The 10,815-nt window shown below is 48.0% G+C and overlaps 1 protein-coding gene across 1 annotated transcript in view; it reads right to left on the bottom strand.

The window, feature by feature from the left end:
* GLB1L2 (galactosidase, beta 1-like 2) overlaps positions 1 to 10,466 on the bottom strand; it is a 21,804-nt gene extending 11,338 nt beyond the window's left edge. Inside the window, exons 1-8 of the mRNA XM_010160306.1 lie at positions 10,435 to 10,466; positions 8,759 to 8,818; positions 7,164 to 7,361; positions 6,533 to 6,601; positions 6,126 to 6,221; positions 4,672 to 4,780; positions 4,274 to 4,366; positions 1,380 to 1,461 (exon numbers count right to left, since the gene is read on the bottom strand). Of these exons, the coding sequence (XP_010158608.1) occupies positions 1,380 to 1,461; positions 4,274 to 4,366; positions 4,672 to 4,780; positions 6,126 to 6,221; positions 6,533 to 6,601; positions 7,164 to 7,361; positions 8,759 to 8,818; positions 10,435 to 10,466 (739 nt within the window). The remainder of the gene's footprint in view (positions 1 to 1,379; positions 1,462 to 4,273; positions 4,367 to 4,671; positions 4,781 to 6,125; positions 6,222 to 6,532; positions 6,602 to 7,163; positions 7,362 to 8,758; positions 8,819 to 10,434) is intronic.
* Positions 10,467 to 10,815: the final 349 nt, after the last annotated feature.

Here is a 10,815-nt window from a genome sequence, read left to right as displayed (position 1 = left end):
CGGGACATCCTATGAGCATGAAGAGACCCACCACAACCAAAACTTTCCCGCTCATCCCCTGAAAACGTGCTGCAACCACTGAGTAAGGGCTACAGCGCTGTAGTCTCAGGCCCTTTCTCTGCACAGCGCCAGTCCGACTGCTCCGGGCGTTAACAGGAACCTACAATGCTTCTTGGTGAGAAACTGGTACAGCACTGATGAACAGAACAAAATCACAGAATGACTGCGTTGGGTTTTGACTCCAGTATGGAATCTTCTATCTTCTTAACGTGTTTCTGCAGCGGATTTTGTTCTCCCTCCTTCAGCCCTTTCCTAACCACGTTGCCGCTGTACCGCTTTGAGCCCTAGTTATTCCACGCATCTGATTACTTGACATGTTGACTCTAATGAGCAGATTGTTATGACATCTAAGAGGCAAATTGGTATCAAAGAGCTCTCAGCATGCAACACGCTGGAAAAGACAACTCCCAACAAGAGCAAGCTCTGAGGCAGTAAATATTCCCACAGAAGATGGTGAGGGCTAGACAGGGATTTCCACATCAGCCCCTCTGGCAGCTCGCTGGCAGGGAGAGAGTGACTCTGTGTGGTCAAGGCTGGAAACTGCCGCGCTCCAAAAAGACCCCCGTACTGGTGAAGGTGCTGAACTTGTCCCTCTCATACTGTCATATAAAAACAAGAGGAGGAAATAAAGGAGGGAAACATCTTTCCCTTTAATCATCTCCATCCCTGGGATTAGACCGAGTGACGACAGGAGCACTCCAAGTCCGCACCGTGCAAACACTTTCAGGCAGGCAGCTGGCAGAAACACAGGAGAGATCAGAGGCCGAGCACACAGTAAATCCTGGCTGAACTGGATCTGGAAGTCTGCATATCAGTATTGCACTGTGCCCCAAACACATTTAGGGCAGAATGAAACTCAGTACAGCTGTACCCCCATAAAAGCAGGAGGGGTGCTAAGCAGCATCTTTAAGCACTTACTAGAATGACACTTTTTAAAAGGGGTAGGGAAAATGGACATGGTTTTGCACTGTGCGCATCTGACACCCTCTCTACCAAAGGCTGTACGACCCAGGGCAAGCCAGCTGAGGAGAGAGGGCTGCCTGCAAAGCACTGCTAAACTTCCAGATTCTAGAATCCAGCTTCTGGGGGGACTTTTTTCCCCTTTTTTTCATTGCAAAACAAGTGTTTTAAGTTGTTCCCATTAGTAATTGCTGAGGTACTGTTCACTCTAAATTCAAACGAAGCAATAAGTAGTATTTTCAGCCTTTTACTAGAGCTAATGGGTGCAGCTTAGCTAGTGAAGCCTCCTGCGAAGGCTACATTTCATCAGCTGCCCCCCGCAAAGAACAGTCTTACCTTGCTCTCCTCCAAGCACCTACCTCCTTCCACTAAGCCAAATGACAGCCCGTTCTTGTTGTCTGAGGTCATTAACATTTCCACAATTCCTCTGTTTAACAGGGCCTAAATTAAAAAGAGGAAAAGCCGTTGTGTGAACAGCAGCCTGAGTTCAGTATTCGTCAGGACATTAAAGGACATTATCACCTTCTCTGAGGATAGCTTGAAACTGCTAGTGGCTTGGTAAGAAATGGTACTCCTGTGAAATCTCCCATTCCTCTTCAAGCTTCCCTGCTTACTTTTTCCAGCCTAAAGACAACTGAAAAATCTTATTTTGTTTTAGACAGCTGGATCGGTTTCTCACTGATGCATCAAACCTCAGGATTTTTTTCTTCTTCTTCTGAGATCAGTTTAATAAATAGCGTTACTGCTTCCCATCAAGAGGGCTTCAGGTGGAAGAAGGAAAAGAAAAGCAGCTCGCCCTTCCTGACAACAGCGGAAGGCGAAAGGAGAAAACAGCTGCTTTGCCAGTGAATGCCAGCCCAGGACAGCTCAGGTACTGTGTTCTCGAACAGTCATGTCTGGATGAATTTACTGGTTCTTCCTATCACGGCACCGTACGAAACAGCACTCTAAGGTTTTTAAAATGCATGTGCACACACGAGGTTCTTCCCATTAGGGTTGTCCTCTTACGGTCGTTTTTTTACAGACCAGTGGCTGATGTTTGCAGGAGGGATTAGGAAATCCTAGTTGCAAATTAACCCATCTTTTCACTGTACCTGCACTGGGAGGCACTCCTTCAGCTTCAAGGAGCCAAAACAAGCCTTCAGTCTCTTAATTCTGAGTTACTGGAAAACTGGTGATCAAGACACCCCAGCTCACACAGGAGTTACCCGTGTCCTCTGCACCAACTGGTTAATGTCTGCTGTGTGGGTAAAGAAACCTCTGCCTGGTGCACATGCCTGCACACACAGAGTAGACGTGGGCATCGCATGCAGACCGTGTCGGAGAAGCACTACAACCCCGAGTTTAAAGACAAACCCAATTCAAAGCTAAGAGAACCTGGTTAGTGTATTGTCACTCAATCGATACCTGAACAGGTGCTGGTATCGGATAAAATTCAGCTACTGAGGGAAGCGGAATTTGTCCAAATGTCATTAAGCTAATTCTTTGAGGACTGCGTTAATGCCACGTTTCTTCCCCTCCTTGTAAGTGCAAAACGGAGAGACAGCAGAGAGCTGCCACGCTTTAAGTGCATTACGGCACTTCAGGGTGCAGCAGGGAAACCAGGAATAGCAACAGCGTGGAGGCAGAGACAGGTGTGTGCTCAGCTAATCCCAGCTCACCACGCTGCGGGGTGGGAGGTTAACACACCCTTTCGTGGCCAAGACGTTTTGGAAGGCAGAGGCGCTGCACCCACAGGCGTGAGGTAAGGACAGGGATTCCAGATCTCCTGTGAGCTGTGGGGGTTTTTAATGGGTGTATTAATTCCAGGAAGATTGCAACACTGTCATATATGCCAGATGCAGATGTGAATTAATCAACTTGCCGCGTTCAAAGCTCAAGGCCCAAACCAGAACAAAGGTTAAGGGGCTCCACCTCACATTAGATCCCACTCCAACCAAACAGGAAGCCCTGCAAATCCTGCTTTCCCACGTTTTCATCTTTAACCACTCTGCTATACTTGCTCAGGTGTATGTTGCACACAATACCCGAATATGACGAAACAGCACTGCAAGAATACACCCACAGGCCTGGCAAGGAAACATTATCTGTTCTGACAGGTCTGGAACATCACAAACTCTTTCATCACTGAGATATGGAACAGCACCGAGTCAGCACGCTGTTCAGAGACACCTCCATGCCCCCTTAGTGTAGGGCTCTGAAAGGCATTCACTTACATGCTTGCCACTGCTGGGACATGGGGAAATTATGTAGCTGGAAGAGACAGTTTTGACATTATCAGTTCAGACTGGCAATTAACTCTAACTTTTTCATCTGTACACTTCATATTTAACCTTCTAAGCAATGTTCAATCACTCCACAAGATGGAGGCAGTGCAGGAGCCCACACCACTCTAAGCAGATTAGGACTCCAGCCACAGGATGGATTTGGTTGAAGAGCCTGCGTACACCTTCAGCAACAGGACAGCCTGAGCCAGGGCACCTCAGGGTACCAGGGTTCTAGAAGGACCTGATAATGCTGTGGCAGAAGAGCAGGGAGCACAAACTCACACCCCACGGGATGGGTAACGTCTCACGTGCAGCAACACTTTGAAGCGTTCAGCGAGAAGAGCTCAAACGATGACCCGTGTGAGACACGCCGCAGGTCTCGTTAGCTGTCTGCCTCGCAATTGTACGGGGGGCAGACGAAGAGGTCAGGCTCGTGTTAGATCCACCAGGATAACCTGGCCTCCTTGGGCACTGGCCAACTCTTTATCGCTCGGTTCAGAGGCAGGAGCCAGGGCACAGTCTAATCTCTGTTTGACAAGGGTAAGGGAGGCATTAGGCAAATTAACCTGCCTGATGCTGAGCCCCAGATTACACAAGTTTAGGAGTGTGCTGGTGTCTTCTTCACATAAACCTTCCTCCCAGGGAAGTCAACAAAGAGAAACCTTTCCCTAATGCTGTCTAAGGGAAGCAAAACATAGACAGCTTCCTCAAGGCCAGCTGTGTGTTACAGATACTCCCCCGTTCCCCTAGCATCCTCCTCTCTGGAAGACATAAGGACACAGGCTTAGCAGTACGGAGAGGTTCATAAGCCATCTCTCCCACTCCAGGAAGAAACATCAAGGGATGCAGTGCAGCTGGATTATGCACTGACTCTTTCAAGGGATTCTGAAGCCATGCTCAAAGGTTATTCAGAAGAAAGAACACGCTGTAAGGAAGGTGATTTATGAGAGATTCACCACAGAAACAAGTCAACGTGCCAACGTTACCATTTTAACATAGGTCATGTAGTTGGGGTCTTTGGCGTAGGAGCCATATTCATTCTCCACTTGCACCGCAATGATGGGACCTCCTTTCTTGTACTGTTGAGAACAAAAGGGAGTTGTTCACCGCAGTTCCTGATCACAGGGACAAAAGTCACAGCTGCACTGGCATGCAGGAAAGATGCACGAGCCCCAGACAGACTCAGCACCACCCCCCTCTCGTCCTCCCAGACTCTACACACAACCAAACGACGAGATCTGGAGAACTGACACAGCTGACTGCAGCCCATACTCGTGCCTAAAGCGAAGCTGGAAGATTTGTCATTGCTTCAGCCTGCTGCCATTGCACACAGCTCACACGTGTCTGTGCAGACAGTCCCCACGCCTGGACAGAGGGTACTCACCTGAAGAGGGACGACAATAGGCATTAGGTGATCAAAATAGGCATCCACAGCTTCCGTGAAGCCCTTGTACGTTGTCCTCAGTTGCATCTCCGGGTCTTGCAGGAGCCAACTGTGCGAAAAACAGCAAAGAGGATCTATTAGTCTCCTGTCCAGCCAAGGCTGCCAGAGATAACACCACCCACCAAGTCACACCTGGGCAGGAATCGTCGCCCTTGCTGTGCCGTTTGGTGGAGTGGCTAAACTTGCCACTCCAGAGATTACTCTGGACTTCCCTGCATCCCCAAGGACACTCGACAACCGAGTGCTCCCTCATAAAACCCCGGTCATCGCTCAAAACAAAGCTTCCGGTAATTGTTCCCGTGGTTTCTACTGCAAATTTGCAAGACACTTTGCTGGTTTGTGGTTAACACTGAAAAGGGCAGTTTGTTTAAGAGCAGAACAATGTACTGCTGTAACAATTTAAGCGGAGTGAGCTTGTGCCTTCCTTGTCTCTGCAAAAAGAGGCATTAACTAAGAGTGCTTCCAGATGTCTGGAAGCCTCAAGCCCTGTATGCCGCTTACAAAATCAGCACCTCTTTATCTGTAAAACAAGAATAGTACAGTTGCTCTTTCTCAGAATCTTTTATCTGTCTGATAAAAAAATACACGGGTGATGTGGCAACAATGGGCAATATAAGAACTTCTCGTAACCTAAGGTAGAACTAGCCACTGCCTCTGCTCACGAGCAGCCACGCTCTTATGTGTAATCCCTGACACACCTCTGCAGGTCTGAACTCCCCGATGCCAAAGGCATTCTGAAAAAAATGAAAATATTACAAGAAATAATACCCAAATTTGGTTCAAGCGTCTCCACTGAGGTTTACGCTCTGTGAAGGTAAGGAAAACAAGTGGTATGTAACCTAGCACGGGTTCCACTGGGATCTAGTAACCAGGCAAGTCTCAGTGCTGATGCATCCAGCTGGGCTCTCAAAGCCTCTTCCCAACAAGCTGCGTGCGCTAGCAGAAAATGCAGCAGGAGGCTGGAAAAGCTACGGGTCTTTAGTATTGCCAGCTGTATAGTACATGTGTTCTAGCAGGACTTCTTAAATGGACCCGGGATGAAGGAAACTGTTACACCAAGCTCTAAAAACTGCTATTCATAGTATGCGCTCAAGTTGCAACAGAAGGTGGGTTTCCCCGGTTCTGTTTTCTTGCTGTAACCATTATGCCCTGACACAATTATTATTTTAAAGACTAACTGCTCAGAAAGGATTCTGGTTCCAGGCTTACTGTCTGTACTGCTTAGGACAGCTCAGTGACATAATGGGTCTGGGGACAATGGAAATAAATATTCCCATCTAACAGCCAGCCATTCTAAATCTTTGAAGGAGGCTCAACTGTGTCGTCAGGGGGTTTGCTGGGTTTTCTTGCACAGTGCCAAACGCTTGCCTCAGCTGAACTGTGTACACACTTACCTGGGCAGCCCACCAAGATCCCATTCAGAGCAGATATAAGGTCCAGGACGCAGAATCACCCACAGTCCGTTCTTAGCTGCCAGTGAAAGGAAGGCCCTAGAGATCCAGACAGCACAATTACTGACTGCGGAATCCCTACTCCATGCACTCCTCATACACCAATCACCATGAAAACTCAGGTACCAGAACCAGAAGAGAATTACTTGATGAAGCAGCTAGACTGCATTGGTACTACACTTGTAAGTTCCCAGGACTCCAGAAAGCCGGAGAAGGAATGAGTCTCCACTACCTGATCAAGGTACAGGCTTCCCTCGGAAGCTGGCAATGACTTCTTCATCCAGAACCGACACGCACACCCTCCCCTCAAAACAGGAGTATTTAATAATAGAGCTGACTCTACCACATACTCTAGATCCAGGTTTCGACTGAAGTCAAACTTCCCTCTTTCTTGTTCGTGAAGGTTCCAGGGCACGTACCTGAAATGCAGAGTTAGGGCAGTGGAGGTGAAAAGGGCACTGCATTTGTGAAGCACAGGAAAAACCTATGCACTCCCTTCGTTAGCCACAGATCCGGAGATCACAGCATGTACACGTTACAGGTGTCTGCTTACATGTTATTGTGCCTTTCTTTCACTTTTCTGACAAGCCCTTATGACGCTGCACGGTACTCAAGCTTGTCACGTGTGTGGTCTCTCTCTAGGTATGTCTTTCATTCTCCACACCAGAGCAACTTCTAAATCACAGCCGTGCTGAATGGGCATTTCAGAGCCTGACCCGCCCTCATCAGCTCAGCATTAAGAAGGCACTTCCCCAGCACGTCTGAGTGGCATCTGTCCCAGCCGGTATTTGAGGATACTGCAGTGTGTGACGGTTAAAAACACCTGAGACCCCCACTAATCTCTTCCATGTCTTTTCTCGTAATAACAAGTACAGAAAGTCATCATTATGGCCCACTGGAATTAATGACAAAGTCCCACCAACCACTCAGGAAGAGGCCGCAAGGTACGTGTGATGGAGCCTGGGGAGTGAGGACACTTACGTCGTGAGGGTGTTTAAGCCACACGCTTTCATCTTAAGCATGCGGTCTTCCCAGTATTCCCTGGGGACTCGGAAATAGTGCATCGAACCTCCAAATATGCGGAAAGGCATGCCTTCCAGGAGGAACTGTGAGTTTTCTGTCTGCAAGCCTAGGGTCCTCCCCCATAACCGCAGAGGGATCAGCTCACTCCAGTTGAACCTAGAAGAGAGAGAGAGACACAGGAGCATCCAGTCTCTGGGAAAGAATTCTGTCCCCCTAGGAGAGCCCACCTGGCAGGATCAGCTCTGACCTTCCTACTTTTTAATTAAACCATGCTCTGTCGTACAGAGCATATAGATTTGTCAGAAGACCGTAAAACAGACGGAAGGTTGACCCAAGATGTGTATTTAAGATTCATTTCACAGAATCACAGAGTCGTTTAGGTTGGAAAAAACATATAAGATCACTGAATCCAACTGTTAACCCAGCGCAGCCAAGGCCACCACTAAACCCTAAGCACCACCTCTACATGTCTTTTAAATCCCTCCAGGGATGGTGACTCCACCACCTCCCTGGGCAGCCCGCTCCAGTGCCTGACCACATTTCATCCGGAATGCCCCAAGCCACTCCGCCACACTCTGCAACTGAAATGCGGCACTGCTCAGGCACAGATCAGGAAACTAACTTGGTGAAAATAGAAGACAGGGCAGTTTTCACTCAAATACCAGCACACATTCTCACAATTTAGGAAATTTAGGATCTCCCTGTTCTGCCATAGGCTGACACACACGGGCTGATGTGCAGATCCATGTTCCAACAGCGGCTGCATTTCTGCATTGCTACCCTGAGTGCCTCGTGGTCCCTGACGCCTTCCAACTCGTGGAAGGAATAAAGACCCCTCACCCCTTCACTGTGAAGGGAGAACCTTTGCCTTAATTCAGAGAAAACCCCTGGACTACATTCATCACTTGGGAAAGATGAGGTCTGCTGCCATCACAAACTTACCTCTGCCTGCATTACTGCTCAGATTAACTCCTTAGTATGTTATTTGCAGAAAGAACCTGAGCAAAGGAGACACCAGGTTCCAAAGCACTTAGCAGCTTCAGCACTCATGCCATCACAGGCTCCATTCGGGTCAGCTCCTGCATGCAAGAAACTGCCTCCTACTGCCTTACGTGGCTTCCCCGTTCGTTTTGGCTGAACCAAGAGAACATTTCATCACCTAGCCCAGACCCAAAGCAGTTACACTGCCTCCATCAGAGCATCCCCGTTCCACAGCTCTGAATGCACACAAGGGTTAGACAATAGCAGCTTGTTCCTCTGAGATGTTATCACAGCCAGATGCGAGGGATAAATTCCCATCTCAAGAAAGCAAGAGTGACCACACATTTGAGAGAAATGTCACATTTGGAGAGGGATTTAAGAAAACTTAAGCCTCCGGCTGTTTTCTATACTACGTGTAGAAGCGGGTATTAGCAGAGGGTGAGGACTTCTCAGAACTCACAGGGATCGCTAACCAGGAGCCTGTCCTCCAACACAAGACAAGGAGACTACGAAGGGACTAAATCTAGGACTTCAGGATACTGCACGGGCTGGCTGACAAGCACAGAGGGTACCTGTATAGCACAGCATTCTCACAGGGCTCTGAAACAACCGGCAGCAGGCATGGGTAATACCTGGAAAAGGAAGTCTAGATTAGATACTCACTGCCGTCAGTCAATGAGCACTCGCGCAGTTACTGACAGACCACGTAGAAAAATAGTGCTGAGCAAGGAGACAGCAACCTATCCCATTCAGAAGGTGGAGCAGTAATAGGAGAGCTTCTACGAAAGCAGCACAGCTCACAGTAACCTAACTGCCTGAAGAGGAACAGGATCAAAAATGCTCCTCTGCACAAGAAAGTAGGTACAGCCAGAGAACGACAATGCGAGGCTCAGAAACAGCACGAATTATGAATACTATTAATTTTACCAGCAGGGGAAGGTGGTTCTGAAGCCACACGCAGGATATCCTATGGCTACCTGCCCCTCCGTTCTGCTAGAACTATGTCTCACACGGGTGACGACTTTGGCAAATCAGGTCCTGACACTGCAGCTGTATCCTCTATTAACTTATTATTATACTACAACTTCTGTTGCTTGGTGGTGGCAAGCCTGAGGCAGAAAGCTCAAAGGGTCTGGAACCGCAAAGCTCCAATTTTTAAATATTAAGTTGGAAAAAACCCTAAGTTTTCTAACCCGTTTCTGAGCTAGGTAAAGCCCTAAACTACCCCTGCACAGTGAGCACTAGGAGCCACCGGTGCCAGAATGAAGGCTGTACTGAGGAAGCCCACACAGCCAGATAAAAATAAACAAATCGCTTAAGCTCATCTTCTTAATCCTGAGCATAACTTGGCTGGCAAGTTGCCATCAAGTTTCCTACCTTTAAACTCCCTGGCTCCAGGGTTTTTTCTCACCAAGGAGGACTGGTAGGAAACCTCCAGGTTTCCATATTTCCTACAGATTACCCTGGGTATCCCAAAACCTGCATTTCTCTGGGATCTGTTCAAGTGCCTTCTCCTGAAAAACACTTGTGTGACTCAGCAGAGCTTCATCCTGTTACCCTGAGCTGGATTTCCCCAGCTCAAAGCCCACCTGGGCTCTGTGCTTCCTCCTGACAGCAGTGTATAGCTCCCAGCAGATTTTTTTCTCACTTCTCTTAACAAGTTGCAAAGAATCTTTTTCTGTCTTTGCTAAAGGTTACTGGCCTACTTTGTCCCTCTGTAGCCATTTCCTCCCTGCTTTAGGGAAGTCTTTGTTTTTTGCAAAATAGCAGCATTACAATTACCAGCTCCCCCAGAAGAGAAGCTTTGAAACTGGGCTGGACAATTGGGTCCTTCACAAAACCATCTGTCTTTAAAAGATGTAAGTTGAAGTGCAAAACACTCCAAGTGGAATAGGAAAGCGGCACCTAACTGCTAAACCAGACAGCTACGCTGAGGCGTGTGTCTGTAAAAATAAACCTGTAGCTGGGGTCCTCTCTGCACGAGCCAAGGGATTTAGCTTTGGTATTGGTCTGCCATATACCCAGAACAGCTGAGAGAAAAAGCTAACGGAAGAGAAAGTCAAAACAGAGGAAAAAGCGTGGAGACCCTTAGCTTGCTTTGCCAACACTAAAGGACGCGCTTCGGAAGACAAGGGACTGTACAGTTAATCCCTAATCTCTACTTAGACCTGCCTCAGGGTGCTCTGCTGGCTATTCCAGGCTCCCTCTGGCCAGAGAAAAGTGAAAGCTTTGAGTTGCCTTCACTCACAACTCGCTGCCTTGCGGCAACCGAGGTCCCATGTCAGTCAGACAAGCCCCAGGCACAGACTGAGGGTGGCTGGCATAACGCTCACCACGTTTTCCAGTACAGTTTTTATTCTCAGGTTACCTGGGCCACAGGGAAAAACACTGGCTACCAATGGATACACCCTTACGGGACACAGACTTCTGTGCTTTCATCAGGTATCGGTTTGCAATAATCCTCTAAGAACGTACGTGGCACAAACCCAAGACCATCTATAAAAGAATTTTGCTTCCAATTGAGCAAAGATTTATCAAGCCTTTGAGGATCAGGTGACTTCCTACTATGAATTTAAGACCCCATTACAAAATATCCAAGTTATAAAAAGGATCTGAGTGGCAATAAATA

Source organism: Eurypyga helias, unplaced genomic scaffold (assembly GCF_000690775.1).
Source record: "Eurypyga helias isolate BGI_N326 unplaced genomic scaffold, ASM69077v1 scaffold16781, whole genome shotgun sequence".
Classification (NCBI taxonomy): domain Eukaryota; kingdom Metazoa; phylum Chordata; class Aves; order Eurypygiformes; family Eurypygidae; genus Eurypyga; species Eurypyga helias.
The sequence above is the reverse complement of the archived record's forward strand: the minus strand, read 5'-3'. Positions and strand labels throughout refer to the sequence as shown.